The sequence below is a fragment of the Arabidopsis thaliana genome, chromosome 5, assembly GCF_000001735.4.
Source record: "Arabidopsis thaliana chromosome 5, partial sequence".
Taxonomy (NCBI): Eukaryota; Viridiplantae; Streptophyta; class Magnoliopsida; order Brassicales; family Brassicaceae; genus Arabidopsis; species Arabidopsis thaliana.
The window spans coordinates 17831574-17846657 of NC_003076.8; the positions used below are offsets into that span (position 1 = coordinate 17831574).

Sequence of the window (15084 nt, forward strand, 5' to 3'; positions counted from 1 at the left end):
ATTAATTAGTTTTAGTTCATGAGTATATTTTTAAACAGGAAATAAAATCTGAAACAATTAGTACATTATATTCATTTAAATGATTCGTATTTAAAGTATATCTTAGTGTTGATTTAAATTGACAAAAAAGAAAAAGGTATACGTATTGTAAGTTATTTAGTGGAAAAGAAATGATGATGTGTAGAGTTATAAGAAGGAGACAAAAGGGAAGAGTTCGTGGCGAAAGAATATTAAGATAGGTTCATGCAATTCAGCAGGAGCTGGCGGTTTCTTACGGATATCGAGTCATTGTTTCTGAATAATTCGATATTTTTTAAGGTAGGCATATTTACATCATTACATGCATGTATTAGCTTCATATTCTCGACCTAAAACTTAAAAGTACTAATACTATAATAATGGTCATCATGAGTCATGACTCAGTGATAACTCTAGAGTAAACTTTGCAACACAGAACGCATGTGTGATGCTATACTAAATATATATAGAAATGGCATTATCTTCGAACATTGTGATTAGTCTTAACAGGTTTGAGGTGTTAAACAAGGGTGGATCTCTTTATTGGTTACGTGGCTCGCATGGAAACGAAGATCCTTTGGTTTTTCCTTCCAATCGGTTACTCTTTTCTTAAGGACAATTGTTTTAAACACGCATAGTTATGAAGAAATAACGCATATATATGATATTTTGTTTTAAAATCGATATGTTTTATACATTTATTTTATTTTTGTTACTGCACATTTTGCTTATTTTAAAATTTATTGATTAGTTGTCCAATCCAAATTTTTTTTTATGAATAAATCATTAGCTAAAAAGTCTATTTAAAATTTTAAATAACAGATAAGACAACAAAAAGAAATTGAGAAGAAATCTTTCATTCAAGTCATCAAGTGTCCCTTCAGCATTGTATTAAAAGTGGAAATTATCTAAATCAATACTTCAAATTTGTTGGAAGTATACTAGTATAAAGATATACTTTTTTTGTAAGAAAACTGAATTCGAAATCTAACGAAAATGACACAAATATATGCTAGATTCAACTTTTAAAATGTGGCTGCCACATTCTCTAAACCAAAATAGTCAAAATCTGGAGAAAAAAAAGAACCAAACTAATATAAACAAGACCAAAATTGAATACCCATACACATAGAACCATATTTCTTGAACACCCCAAAGCAAACTGGCCCACACAACCCCTCAAGACTTTAAACCCTGCATAAAACCAAACACATGCTACATTATTAATAGTTTTGAATATACAACACAACAACATAACTAGTTTATATAAAAAAGATCATCTTAAATCAAAACCCAAACCAATCTCGAATCTTTCTCCACTTAAAGTAAAATTTAATGTTTATAAACTTACGTGGAGCAATCCATGCTAGAGGAGATAGGGAAACTGAGATGTGTGTTGCAAAGAAGAGGAAGCTGTTGGATCTTATCAGCCAACATTGGAGGCGTATAACCTCTCGTCATCATCTCAACACAATTACACAAAAGCCTCGGGTTCTCTTTTTTGTGTTTCGCAATTATGTTAAGTTTTACGATATGGACACAACATTTTTTACCGGGTTTGTAGTAATATCCCGTGAGAAAGTCTAGACAATAAGAAAAGTAATCATATGTGTATGCACAAAATGGTACGTACGAGTGAACCTGAATCATTAGCCTAGTGTAATCGGAGATCACGAGAAGCAGTAGAAGTGAAATCGCGACTAATTTAGTGGTGTGTGTATCCATTTCTAGACTTCGAATTAATTGATATACACAATGAGACCAACCTTAGACTAATTTGTACATAGTAGTTCAGTATTAGTGATCATGCTTATTTCATGAGTTTTTGTTGTTGTTGATGGTTGTGTCATCGTATACGTAAATACCAATGAGAACAATAATACAAATCGAATGAACCTAGGTTTTTATTTTATTTTATCAAACAAAACTCAGGAATAAACCTAACAGGAGGATAATTAATAGCTACTCGCCCAAGCATTTGTGGTCCAGTGGTAAGAGAAGATTTGGGGAAGGGTAAAACTTCCAGACCCGAGTTCGATCCTCTATGGAAACAAAAATCACATTTGTTTGGGAAGTTTGTCAGTTGGGCCTTGGCCCAATTAGTTTACCTGGTAGTCAGAAATGCATGCGGCCTGACTACTCTCTGGCATTAGTCGGAAAGCATTCCAAACTCGGGACAGACAGTGTGGTGGTCCTTCGTGGAGAAGTCCACTCTAAAGTACTTCGGTGCGTTTCTACCGAGGCTGACCATTTCTAAAGGGTAGTTAATATTTTCTTATACTCGTAATATGTACATGTGAATTTTCTTTTTATTTGATCTTTGTGAGAAGCAAAAATCGTCCTACCATTACTAAATTTACATTTTATTGTCATTTAAGTGTCAGTTTTATATAGAATAAAGTTTTATATAGAATAAAGTTTGAATCTGGTTTCATTTAGATTGTTGTAATTGTGAGTAAACAAAAGATTAAAAAGTAATACAAAATATTTTACCTCTATTTGATGGCTCACCTTATTATCATTATTATTTAGAGACTGTAAATCTAGAGACTGTACTATCTTGCTTGTTTTGCATAACTCTAAATCAAGACAGGTGAAGCCATCAAAAGGCAAAAGCTTGATGATGGGAGGTAAATCCAGACAAGTTAGTCAACTCAAACTGCAATACTTGTTTCACTATCTCACTGTATGTGTTAATCCGACCGTTGATGTCACTAGATTCTGAACCTAAAACCAACAACTTTGCCTCACAAGAAAAAACAAGGACTTGTTAACACGAGCTTCAACTTCTGCCCTTCAGTCACTAAGCAAACCCGGACAGAGAACATAAAGGTGCATTGCGTCTGCCGATGACACTAAAAAGGCGAAAGAATTCAGAGTTTGTGACATCTCAGAGAGTTCGTCCTGTAAGACTTAACGCACTTCAGAGCTTGAGGAAGAGATGTTGGCAAAGATGCCTTAGTTAAAAGAGCGACCTTAGAATAAGAAGGTACTGCGTGGCTTTCCCACAACGTCTCTCTCTTCTGTAACTTCAGAAACAACAGAGCTGCACAGAAATGAGAAAACTGAAAACTAAGCATGCGCTTCCTCTCTGTTTCACAAAGATTTTGGCAGCTCCAGCTATGCCCACACCACAAAGAAGTACACCACATCCTCCAGAATTTCAAGTCAACCACACTGATCAGACCACGAGATTCAAACGCTCTTATCCAAAATATTTTCTGAGTGAGACGTTTTAAACGTGGCTTTATTCTTACTGTTGCAGGAGTTCCATCTAGAAACGATGGCCCGGGCTAGCCGCTAGCCCGTACGGAGAGAGACATCTTCAGTAGTGTCGACGGAAATGTCTCAGGCTATAGAGCTTTTGTTTGTTTCCTATTGTCTTCAGAGCACAGCCAGTGATTAAAGAGTAAGTGACTGTTCATCTGCTGTTTCTTCGTCAACATATACAGTTTCCTTTACATATTCAAAGACTCAAATAATTTCTGTGAATTCTCACCTGACTGGCTGACTCAGAGATCAAATTTCTGTTCTGGATAAACTAAAGGCCTCTTACAGAATTTTTCAAGAGTTTAATCTGCATGTGGACCATCGGCCTATCGAAAGGGCAGACTTTGACCATAAAGTAAGCTTATCTAACTCGATCAGCAGATTAAAAGAAACCTTTTGATTTCTCAACTAACTTGTTCTATCATCTTTGGTTCCAGATCAAAGAGAAAGAGATGATGTACAAGAGACATCTCGAAGAGGCGGAAGCCGCAAAAATGGTATAATACTATAAATTTTCTGCCAAGTATAGATGTATCTAATAAAAGAGTATGATAGTAAATGTATTTTACCTAAAACTTTGTCAGGTAGAGGAAGAGAGAGCTCTAAAACAACTGAGAAGGACAATCGTTCCTCAAACCAGACCAGTGTCAAACCTTAACAACCCATTCTTACCTCACAAGTAAGTTCTGATCCAAACCAGGAGTTGATTTCTTCTTTTCTGTTCTTGATTTTTACCTACACTTGTTAAACAAAGAAAACTCCATGTCAATTAAACACAGGTCGAACAAGGAGACGACAAAACCAAATTCACCAAAGCTTAGAGTGATTAGAAGAATCGACAGGAGAACAATGATGATGGTTTCTCCTCACATGAGGTAGCTGTTAAAAAGTAAAAAAGACTAAGCAGCAGCAGATATTGCTGTTCAAGAACGTTTGAACCGCACCAACCGCTCAACGTCTCCATTATAAAATGAGGCAGTAGCATAATCTTCCTGTGTTCTGAGACTTGACTGATATATATATAGTAAAAAAAAGGTTTCCATATAAAAACTTGCTCCGGAAATACTAAGCAACGTCTACAATGAATACACAAAGGAAAAAAGTTTGTCACAAACAAAAAACTTCCTAAATAAAAAAACCAACTGAGATATATAATCTAGCAAACGGATAAACAAAACAAGCCCTGATCCATCTGTTTATATATTATACACTGTTTGCACTTCCGCAGCACGTCCATTAGGCTCCAAGTTTCTTCACTCAGTTTGCTTCTTCCGGTAAGCTATGATCTGAAGGCACAAACCAAATAAGGAAAAAGTCTCACAAAGTTGAATCATACTTAGATTAGACTGTAAGATATTTAGATAAAAATTATTATTATTGACGCTACCAAATGTTGTTCATGGCTTGAAATGAAATCGATTTTGAGCCTTGACAATGTTTCATTGTCTTCCAAACTCAGCATCTCATCTTTAGATGCTGCTGCTGAAGCTGGAGTCACTGCAGGAAGATTCTCTATTGCCGCATCTTCTCCTACTCTTCTTCTTGTTACTAACAATTCAACCTCTTCAGTCTTCAAATGTATCTGAAGTGCAACGAACTGTACAACATTGAAAGTTGACAAATATATTAGCGTATGTGATACTGAAATCATTTTTGTTATTGAATCATATTGAAGTACTTTCGCATCAATATATATAACAAAAAACCACTTTCTACTGTGACAAGTCTGATGATAACTGTAAAGGGAGAGAGAGTGCTCACTTCACGGAGCTGTTTTACAAGCAAAGTGGGTCGGCAACAGAGATATGGCTGTGGTAAGTCTGGTATACATTTTGTATCCAGCGAGACAAGCTTGACATGAATATCCAACTGCAAGAAAGATTAAGTTTAATCGAAATCCAAACTAACTGCAATCAAAAATACAGGTCATCAAGAAGAAGAGAATCATCGTTTTTTTTCTTTGGTACCTCAACACTAGATCCATCTACGCTGCTGCGTAGATATTCAACAAGTTTGTTCACACGGGCATTCCTTACACTCTTACTACTACCTCCAGAAGTATTATTCCCATGCCTTGTGTTACTCCTTGTCCCGCCTCTTCCCCAAGCCAGTATCTCGGGATTCCACACAAGCCCGGGAGATATGCCTTTGGTGTCTCTATACACTTCTGTGTCGTTATCTGCACAGTTACCATTGTTTTTGTTTGCACCTGAAGAAGAAGGGTGTTGTGTTGAACGACTTGTAGACCGTTTTCTACGTTTCTTCTGCCGGACTTCTGTACCACGCTCATCTGAAGACGAATCTTTGTCTCTTCCTCTGTTGTTATTATCATCATTATCATCATCTTCATGAGCTTCTGATGCGTTTTGTTGTTCCATGTTTCTGCTGTTCCGTCTCCTTCTGGAGCCACTAGCAATACGCGGTGATCTCATTAAGACTGCTGCCTCTTTACCAAGAGATCGTCTTTTCACAAGAGCCTCAGATTGTCGTTGCGATATCTGAGCTATAGATGCTTGAATCTACACAAAAGCCATAAGAAGGTGATTAAGTATATTTTAAGCAATAGTCAAAAAAGTGAATAACAACATTCTCCATGGTATCCGACCTGCTTATTACGAGCCATTTCATCTTCGTGAAAAGCCAGTTCCTGAACCAAAAAAAACAAAGCGTTTTAACAGCAACAATCTCTCCAAAACAAACAAGCAGGAAAAATATGTTGATGCTTTACCTCTTCCTCATAACTATCAATATTTGTAAATAAAGCAGCAATAAGAGCATCAAATTTCGGATCGTCTCTTAGAGAACGCCGGCTTGCACAATGCTTCCTGCAAGCAGGACATTCGTTATTCCTGCAATAGAAACTTCAGTTAATATAAACTCAAAAAAAAGCTTTAGAAAAGCCAACACTTATGGCTCCCAAGAGAATGATGAAATATTTAACTTGAAAGTGGCACAGAACTGAGAAGCAAGAAGAAACGAAAACAACATAGATAATAAGAGTAAGACCCAAACAATTTGAAACCGTACCCCAATCTCATTGACTTATCAATACATTCCCGGCAGAACCTGTGGAGACATTCCATCACAGTCCTTGTTTTCTTTATAATACCTGAAAACAGGACAACAAGAAACTCGTTTCAGCCAGATGTAGTAATGTAGCTTAAAAATAGAGTGTGAACCAAATCATGCCGACTTATCTACAAGAATACGATATGAAAAGACGCAAGAATTTCATGCCGACTGAAGAAAGTAACGGCTTTCGAGCTTTAGCAAAAGTTCTGTTCCCAACGAGAAATATTCAGGACAAAATTGAGTACCTAGGCATATTGGACACTGCACGTCTTTACGGATTTCCCCTAGATCAATTTCCATAAACCTGCATGAAAAAAATGCAGACACAATTAAACAAGAAAGATCCATCCAGCTTCTTTATTCTACAGTAAAGAATCTATCTCAAGACAAAAATAAAGCTGACATTCTAAAGGTCAAGTTAAATAGAAGATGAATCATTCTTAGGACACAACTTCCAGTAATGGCCGCTATTATTCAAGGTAAAGACTTTACATTGTTTAGCCACAAGAGCGTAGAGGTTTTGAGCAGTAATACGAGAGGAATTACAACATGCAAGTGCTAAGAAGATGCATCAACAGATTACTAAATCAAGCAGAGCAATTTTAACATTTAATTGACTAGAACAACAGAAGTAAAGAAATATTGGAGTAGAGAACCCATCACAAGCTAAACACATCTGGAGAAGAGAAAGACAGAGAAATGAGAAAAATCATTACTCTGATTGGTCTCCAGATATAGAAGATGGACTTCTTTCTTTAGAATCTGAAACAGAAACAAAGAGAGAGAACCAAATCGATCACATGAACAAACACAAAACACTCTCACGTTTACACGAGAGTAGAAGAAACAAAAACACATCCTTTACCTTCTTCTTCTTCTTCTTCTTCCTCTTCTTCTTCTTCCTCTTCCTCTGCTTCTTCATCTTCCTCTGCTTCTACTTCTTCTTCCTCGTCCTCCTCTGCATCGTCACCATCATCATCTTCCTCGGCGTCGTTGGGTTTCACTACTTCTTGGTCTTCCTCCGCTTCGTCGTGTTTCACTTCCTCATCTCCTTCTTTCTCTTCTTTCGTCTCATCCTTCTCTTGTAGATCCTGTGTAGCTTCGGGGTTAAATCGGTCGCGTGGTTGGTCTGCCACATCGGGAATCTCAGCCGACGAGAAGCTATTATTCTTGACAGACATTGTAGGGACACACACTAAAGATCTTCTCTCTAAGAGAAACCCAAAAGGCTCAGCCTTTGTCTCTCTCTCTCTACGTCTCTCTCTATTCTTCTTCTTCTTCTTGTTCTGCTTCGTTTGTGTTTTTGGTTCGGTGCCGATATAGACGAAATAGGAGAAAGAAATCGGTCGAAGAAAAAAGTGAGAATTTTGGCCTCTTTTTTTTTTTTGCCATTTTTCTTCACTTTAATTAATATATCCTAATTATATTTTTTTCTTCTTAATATCTCCTAATTCTATTATTTAAACCGGATTATAAAACTTAAAAAACATAAAATCGACCGCTTTTATAAAATTGTATTGCTGTCGAAAAAAAAGAAAAATATTTAAATTTAAACCCACTTGCTCACTTGCCAAAGCCATGATTAAATTGTAAAATTGAATTTTTGACTAAAAATAATAAAATGACTAACTATAACAAAATCAAAGAGCTACGCCGTCTGTGGGGATCGAACCCACGGCCACGTGGTTAAAAGCCACGCGCTCTACCACTGAGCTAAGACGGCTATTTGTTTATCACTTTCGTTAAACTATATTTAACAAGGTTTATTGTATTAAATTAGAACAATAGACTGGGCCAAAATTGAGTAAAGAATGTTTAAGCAAGAAGGCCCAACAAAAGCAAAGGAAGAAAAAGGAAATTTGTAACCAATAAAAACAGTCCGAACTGGAATTGTACTTGTGTCCAAACAGAGAGTTTAAAGATTTTGTCTTTTTTAGTCAAACAGATAAATTTAGGGTTTCTTCTCAATCTCTTATAAATAGCTCATCTTCCGCCGTTCTTTGTACATTCATTCGATTTCTTCTTCTCGTTTCTCAATTTCGCTTCTTTTGCAATATTCCGTTTTACGAATTTTCTTTGTTTGAAATTGGTCTGAAGAATGTGATGAAAGTTGTCGATTATGTGTGATGATTCTTTAGATTCAATTGATCGATAAAAACTTCAATTCGCTACGTTCTTTCTGATTCTTCATCCCTTTAAAGAAAACAGTTTTCATAAGTTTTGTTTTTAGTAATTTCAGATTCAGTTTTTCAAGTAATCAAATTGGTGAAAGATAACATCTTGGAGAAATATGATGATAATAATCAGTAAATATCTTAGGACACCTTCTGACACAGTTTACTGTGTATGAGAATGACTTGTTAATCTGATTCTCCATATGTTTCTTCTTTCAAATCTTTATCAAACTGTTTTACTATCTTCAAGAGCCTTTTATCAGAATCTGATTGAAAGTTAGGAACTTGTAAAAATATGTAATCAGAAACAGCATACTGATAATAGGAATCTATGAAACATATATGGATATGTTATGTTATGTACACATCTCTGTAATATATGAAGAAGTGTACATACATGTAATATACACAAAGAACCAAACTCTATGATGAGTCTGTATAAATGTTATACACATCACTCTATAACCACAGAGCTTAGCTTTTTATAAGCCAACAACAATCTTTTAATCTCTATATATTACAAACAAATTTTTCAAAATCTACGAACCAAATAAGACTCTTCTTGATACAACAAGACTTGAATGGTTCTCTGTTTTTGTCCTCTGATAAAAGACTCCCAGCAAAATCATTCAGATACGTGATTTAGTTTCTGCAGTGTTTTGCTTTCTGTCTGGTGAAATCTTGGAGCTGCCGGTCGTGTTCTTCCAGCATCTGATCCACTTTTCTTGGCTGAGCCAGTAATGGACCGGACATGTACATCTTGTTATCCCCTGAATCATACTATATCTCCAAAGAGAGAGAGAGAGATAAAGACAATGTAACTGAGAAATGAGGAAAAAAATAGTCTCTTGAGATGACTTACCCAAGATGGGTCATTTGGGATTTTGGTTTGTCTTTTACTATTATCCATAGTGTCAGCTCTGTTGAATGTTCTCAATTCCTTCCTTTGCTGATCCATCATTTGTTGATCTGACCCAACATAACCGCCTCCTTGTCCTGCTGAGTTAGCCCTATATGAAGGTATTCTAGGGGCTGCATTGTCCTTCACGTATGTTAACCGACTAAGATTCCGGTTTTTCATCATCGGACCTGAGTGAGAGACTCTTCCGCTTGTTGGATTGTTGCAGGTCATGTCCTGCATTTGTCTTTGTGAATTACCCGGAACACAGCTTCTTAGATAAGGATTCTGTATTGGCCAACAAGTTTTTTTTTAAGTTAGGATTCTGATGGATCAGAGGGAACACCGAACCATAGCAGATCGAGCCTTTGTGTTACCTCCACAGCTGTTGAAAGTGATGGATTATTAGCTTTTACCGGCGGGATCAGTTTTCTTTCGTGTGATCGTCTTGTCTGAGAGTCTTGTCTCTCATGCTTCTCCTGGGTGGGTCGTTGCCTTTTCGCATCATCGCGGATTTTGGCATCAATCTCTTTGCTGGGAGGATATTTTGGTAGAGAAGATGGATCACAAGCAAACGGCTCTGTTCTGAAATACTGCTCCAAAACAACTGTGTGTTACTAATCATAATGCTTGAATGAATCACAATATCAAATATAAGCTAAACCTGTACCTCACTCTCAAGAGCTCTAGCTGCAGAGCCTCTCCGATCGGGATCTATGGAGAGTAAAGCCTCCAAAAGGGAAAGAACATTCGTTGGCAAGTCTTTAAACATCTCTGCTACACGTCTTCCATATGGAAGAGCGGGTCTAAATGCAGCTGAAGGTGGTAGCTTTAGTTTCCTCCAGTAATCTTCTGTCGGTGAACCACATAGCTTGAAGATTTTATGCAGTTGCTCTACCTAGAAAAAGGTTAAACTTCAAGTCAGTTTTTGAGATTATGGGAAGCTGAGTTCTAGATGGATTTAAAAATTGGTACCTCGGTTTTCCCGGCCAGGATTGGTTTCCCGGAATATAGTTCACCTAAGATACAGCCTGTGCTCCACAAATCAACCCCAACACCATAATGACAAGCTCCAAGTAGAAGCTCTGGGGGTCGATACCAAAGAGTCACAACACGGCTAGTTAATGGAACGCAGTTCTGTGGATCGAAAAACGTTGCTAACCCAAAATCTGCAATCTTCAAGACTCCATTACTATCAATCAGTAGATTAGAGCCCTTTATATCACGATGCAGAACACCACGACTGTGACAATGATGAAGCCCGCTTAGAAGTTGTTGCATATAACATTTAACCTAAGCAGCAGAAGAACAAGTTGATTGATGTCTAGGCAAGTTGATATACTAAGACATAGTGTACGTAAAGCATAAGTAAAGGGATAACCTGAGGCTCTGAAAACTTGATACCAGGTATGGAAGCAAGTCCGACGAGATCATGATCCATATACTCAAAAACCAAGTACAGAGAAGATGAAACAGAGGCAGTGATCAACCCTTCTAACTTAAGTACATTAGGATGATCAAGCCTTCTCATTACAATAATCTCTCTCGCCATAAACTTAACACTCTCTAAATCGCTAAGATCAAACCGGACTCTTTTGAGTGCAACAATCTTGTTATTAGTAAGATCACGAGCCTTGTATACACTGCTATATGTACCTTGGCCAATCTGTATCCACACAAGAAGCAAACATTTGTCAAAAGGAGTTCATCATTGAATCAAGTCAGATCAAAAAGGCGATAAACACAACAGCATACTTACTTTCTCCAATTTCTCAAAGGTACTAGCACGTCGTGGAGTCCAATTCACAAGTGCCTCACCAGCCACTGAGACTAGCCAAGCAGGCCATCCAGCAGCCAATTCAGCCTCCTTTGAAACGGTTTCAGGACTTGGAGGAATCACAACACTAGGCTCTCTCTTCAACTCCTCAGGTGGATGATGATCATCATCTTCATCTTCATCAGTATCACCAATCTCAGCAATCTCCTGATGTTTCTCAGAAAACCTACTTGAACTAAACTTTTCAGATTCAATCAACCTAACTTTATTCGACCTATCTTGTTCCTCTTTAGTTTGGCTAGAATCATCAATCCTCGACGAATTGATCCTTGAAGAACGCTTCTCTAATGTTTCTTTCCATGGTGGATTCCTCTTTGGAGACTTCTTCTTAGAGATTATGCAACCCATAACAACTTCTTTTCGATAGAGAAGAATCAACAACAACAACAGCTCAAAATCCTAATCCCTAATTCATCCATAACAAAGACAACAACTTTAATGGCTCAGCGAGACCCAACACCATCCCTGAATACACACAAAGCAAAAAACAAAACTTTGATGTCAAATTCAAACTCAATCAAGAAAGAAAACTGAACCCATCAACAACAACAGCTGAAGAATCCAATTCATACACTGTAGAACCCTAATACCTCCATAGCAAAAAGGCAACAACTTTCAGAGAAAACAACGATCTTGATGAAGAATTTGAATCTGATGATCAAATATAAAGTCTTTAAACACAATTCAAACGCAAACCCATGAAAGGGGAAGTGGAATCAAGTGGGGAATTTGACCTTTTTTGGGAGAGAAAATTTCAAGAGCAAGTGATGAAGAAAGGGTAAGACTTTAATGGAAGATGGAGAGAGATGTACGCAAAAATAAAAGTAGATTGGATTATTATTTTCTTTGTTTCAGATTGGTATCATTTGACCGAAGAAACACTGCATTGACACAGAGAAAGAGATGTGTATGTAAACAATCTATACATACATATATTTATGCAAACAGCTAATAACTTAGCCGCCAACGTCAACGGAGAGAGAGATTGAGATTTTTCTCCATCACTTATTTTCTTTGGCTAAAATTACTAAATTCAAATCTACTCCTTTGGAAAATGAATATTTTATATTATAATATGATATTATTGTAGATGACCATATTTGGAAAATGAATAAAATGTTTAATTGATTTCAGTATTTTATATAGATTATAATATTGTAGATGACCATATTTTGTTGTGCATTATATGTAGATGACCATATATGGAGAAATGTTTTAAGTAGATAATAATAAAACAAAAAAAACAAATTTAGTAAATGGAAATAAAACAAAATGAACATTTCATAGTTCTAATTTTATCATTTATTAAACTTTTATAGGAATAGTATAATTTTATATTTATTTAAGTTTTAGTAGAATAATGAAAAAATTTCATAACATGTTATTTTTTTTGAGAAATTCCTCAACCTACTATACTTTCAAGCTTTAGTTTTTATTCAGAATTTATATTCTTAATTTTGCCCGTTCAGGTAACTATTTTAGATTTACGATAGAGTTATTATAGGAGATAGGATTTGAGGTTTGAGATTTATGGTTTAGTTTTGAAAGTTGAAAGTTTAGTTTTAGTCTTGTTGTATTTTTGAAAAACCAAAACTTAAATGATATTTTTGGAAAACGAAAACCTAAGTGTGATAGTTTTGAGAATTGTCCTAATTTTTTTCTGGAGATTTAATTGATCATATAGTGTTCTATCAAAAATTAATCATGTATTCAAAATTTTACACACCTATAAATTTTGATTCCTACATAAAAGTAACATGTTACAAGAAAATTATCCTCCTGTAACAACTTAATGAGAGGTAACATTATATCCGATTGCATTTAAAAATTAGACAAGCAATCATTTTTTCTTTCTATTTGCTACTCTTAATTTCTTGTGAGTTTATTGTCATCCAACCTAACTACACTTATAGACATAAATTGATTGTGTCTAGGAATTAAGAAATGTCAACGGACAACTAGGACTGAAAGACGGTGGTCGAACATGAATTGTTTTGAATGAGTAAAAATTATAACTTTTAGATGTCAAAAGAGAAACGGGTATTGGGATAGTCCACTGCGTACAACGGTATCAGTGAAAACATAATGTTTAAATATTGCAACACTACATTCAGTGTTAGAATCGTATTTGAACCACAAAAGGTATCCACGAGACCACGAGCTAAGTTTGATTGATATTACGAAAAATGTTAAGGTAGAGTCGTTGTTATACGAAAGGTTAGTTATTACATCACTAAGGTTTACGAAGAGAAGAATTAATTGAGTTTTCGGTGGGCAGCAACGAATAAACCTTTGAACGCTACATGCAAAAGTTAGAAACTTCTTTTTGGACTATAAAGATTGTTATAAAGATTGTTTGAAATCAATAAAGATGATCGTTCGTCTTTCAAATTTATTTAAAACATTAATTATACGGCATACGCAATTGATTATTATTAACCTTAACCATCTTGAAAATCGAAATTGACGACTTAATTTTATGAACTCTTGATTTATTAATTTGACGGTGCGTTGATAAATGGTAAGCTTCAACGGTGCTTGCTCCTGGTCTCGTTGCTATACATCCTGTCATGCAGCAACAACAACAACAACCAAAACTACACTTTTTGTAATCAATAAAAAAACTAATCGCAATTTAATTACAAGTTTTGTAACCCTTAATACCCATTGTTAGATTCATATAAAAAATGTATACCTATAAGGTTAAATTGGATCTTAAAATCTATGAGATGCAACTATAAAATTGATAATATAAATCATTTACCAGTCATAAACCGTAGGAGAATTAGGATGAGAGGGTTTGTCAAAGACATTAGCACCAATCTCCCTTGTGGTCACATTACTTGCCGGATGAAATACACTCCTCCACACATCCACTTTCCGACCAGATCCTGGTGTCACCGGAGTAGCCGGACTCGCTGGAAGAGATACCGATCCGGCCACTGACATTCCTTCTAAACCCCCACATATGTAACACTCCGATTAGAGGAATGTATATATTTAAATGATATGACAATTAGAACAATATGATATGATTTAATTATTGACTGTTTCAAAATTTCACCATGGTAACCCATTCTTTTGGGTAAATTTCTAATTGTTAAAAAAGTTAAAAGAAATAAATATCATCAACTATATTCAAGAAGAATTAGTGGAACAAAATTATTCCTTTATTCATTTTTCCGCTAATGCTTACTATTGCTTAATATTTTGGTTCACCTGTGGTATTGTTCAAGCTAGTTAAGCTGGTGGAGATTCGTCGGAGATGGCCACGGCCACCGGCTTCGGGTCGAGGACCAGCCACAACGTCGTCCCAAAGGTTTTCAAGTACACCCATTTTTTTCTTTTGCTTAGAAAGATCTTCGTTTCATGTCTCTCCTATAAATACCTGACATGATCGGTTTAGTTTGATTTGAGTTGTTCCGGTTTAGGAGATTGTGGAGCTGGTCTCTTGCAACAATTTGTCCGTGTCCTTAGGAGATAAATTTGAAGTTTTCAAGACTTTCAAAATACAGACATATTTGTTTTTTGGGTTTTCTTGTGTCTTAATCACAATATCATGTCGTATGTTCCTCTTTTCACTCGACTTTTTAGCTCTCAAGCTTCTTAAACCAGATAAAACAGAGGAAACAGAGTTTTACAGAAGCGATAGCACTTGAAGGCTCTTTACTTGGGTATGAAGAAAACAGTTTTTAACTGTCAAATATTCTTTCTGTTTTGTTTTCTTCAATCATGGTTCTTAAAATACGAATCAAGCTTCAGACTTTGACAATCACATGGTTTTCTCTTTAAAGATCTATTTCAAATCTAGAAGA

General features: G+C 35.9%; 5 protein-coding genes and 3 non-coding genes across 16 annotated transcripts; 3 read left to right on the forward strand and 5 right to left on the reverse strand.

Moving 5' to 3' along the window:
- Positions 1 to 1205: 1205 nt before the first annotated feature.
- On the reverse strand, positions 1206 to 1743 carry AT5G44265 (Bifunctional inhibitor/lipid-transfer protein/seed storage 2S albumin superfamily protein; the record flags this gene model as incomplete). The annotated part of the gene is made up of 2 exons (NM_001085238.1): positions 1206 to 1212; positions 1370 to 1743. The coding sequence occupies 2 exons, from the start codon at positions 1741 to 1743 to the stop codon at positions 1206 to 1208; spliced, it is 381 nt and encodes a 126-aa protein (NP_001078707.1).
- Positions 1744 to 2062: 319 nt separating this feature from the next.
- AT5G44270 (TPX2 (targeting protein for Xklp2) protein family) lies at positions 2063 to 4244 on the forward strand (the record flags this gene model as incomplete). The annotated part of the gene is made up of 8 exons (NM_123794.2): positions 2063 to 2244; positions 2551 to 2648; positions 2827 to 2924; positions 3054 to 3243; positions 3537 to 3643; positions 3726 to 3785; positions 3873 to 3967; positions 4068 to 4244. 8 exons carry the CDS (start codon positions 2063 to 2065, stop codon positions 4165 to 4167), a joined length of 930 nt encoding a protein of 309 aa, NP_199240.1. The 3' UTR covers positions 4168 to 4244.
- Positions 4237 to 7730, reverse strand: RING1A (RING 1A). Of its 3 annotated transcripts, NM_001161288.1 has the most exons (12): positions 7226 to 7681; positions 7077 to 7122; positions 6606 to 6664; positions 6498 to 6528; positions 6355 to 6397; positions 6230 to 6246; positions 6017 to 6137; positions 5894 to 5935; positions 5256 to 5807; positions 5050 to 5157; positions 4676 to 4885; positions 4276 to 4574 (listed from the first exon to the last, which is right to left on the reverse strand). In NM_001161288.1, exons 1-12 carry the CDS (start codon positions 7539 to 7541, stop codon positions 4542 to 4544), a joined length of 1578 nt encoding a protein of 525 aa, NP_001154760.1. In that variant the 5' UTR covers positions 7542 to 7681; the 3' UTR covers positions 4276 to 4541. The 3 variants fall into 3 exon arrangements, with proteins under 3 accessions (NP_199241.2, NP_001154760.1, NP_001331587.1); NM_123795.5 differs by lacking the exons at positions 6230 to 6246; positions 6498 to 6528 and having other exon boundaries at positions 4237 to 4574; positions 6316 to 6397; positions 7226 to 7730; NM_001344539.1 differs by lacking the exons at positions 6230 to 6246; positions 6498 to 6528; positions 7226 to 7681 and having other exon boundaries at positions 6316 to 6397; positions 7077 to 7153.
- A 281-nt stretch (positions 7731 to 8011) lies between these two features.
- AT5G44283 lies at positions 8012 to 8083 on the reverse strand. Its single transcript has one exon. It is a non-coding gene; the product is annotated as a tRNA-Lys (tRNA).
- A 369-nt stretch (positions 8084 to 8452) lies between these two features.
- AT5G06565 lies at positions 8453 to 8550 on the forward strand. Its single transcript, NR_142928.1, has one exon. It is a non-coding gene; the product is annotated as an other RNA (small nucleolar RNA).
- A 96-nt stretch (positions 8551 to 8646) lies between these two features.
- Positions 8647 to 8731, forward strand: AT5G44286. Its single transcript, NR_143323.1, has one exon. It is a non-coding gene; the product is annotated as a snoRNA (small nucleolar RNA).
- A 119-nt stretch (positions 8732 to 8850) lies between these two features.
- AT5G44290 (Protein kinase superfamily protein) lies at positions 8851 to 12233 on the reverse strand (the record flags this gene model as incomplete). 7 transcript variants are annotated; one of them, NM_123796.2, is made up of 9 exons in its annotated part: positions 12004 to 12105; positions 11860 to 11920; positions 11192 to 11734; positions 10814 to 11098; positions 10408 to 10725; positions 10103 to 10330; positions 9810 to 10025; positions 9397 to 9720; positions 8851 to 9314 (listed from the first exon to the last, which is right to left on the reverse strand). In NM_123796.2, the coding sequence occupies exons 3-9, from the start codon at positions 11615 to 11617 to the stop codon at positions 9177 to 9179; spliced, it is 1935 nt and encodes a 644-aa protein (NP_199242.1). In that variant the 5' UTR covers positions 11618 to 11734; positions 11860 to 11920; positions 12004 to 12105. The 7 variants fall into 7 exon arrangements, with proteins under 7 accessions (NP_199242.1, NP_001032009.1, NP_001032010.1 ...); NM_001036932.3 differs by having other exon boundaries at positions 11860 to 12233; NM_001036933.2 differs by having other exon boundaries at positions 11842 to 12233.
- Positions 12234 to 13553: 1320 nt separating this feature from the next.
- AT5G44300 (Dormancy/auxin associated family protein) lies at positions 13554 to 14624 on the reverse strand. The gene is made up of 3 exons (NM_123797.3): positions 14489 to 14624; positions 14034 to 14223; positions 13554 to 13834 (listed from the first exon to the last, which is right to left on the reverse strand). The coding sequence occupies exons 1-3, from the start codon at positions 14604 to 14606 to the stop codon at positions 13798 to 13800; spliced, it is 345 nt and encodes a 114-aa protein (NP_199243.1). The 5' UTR covers positions 14607 to 14624; the 3' UTR covers positions 13554 to 13797.
- Positions 14625 to 15084: the final 460 nt, after the last annotated feature.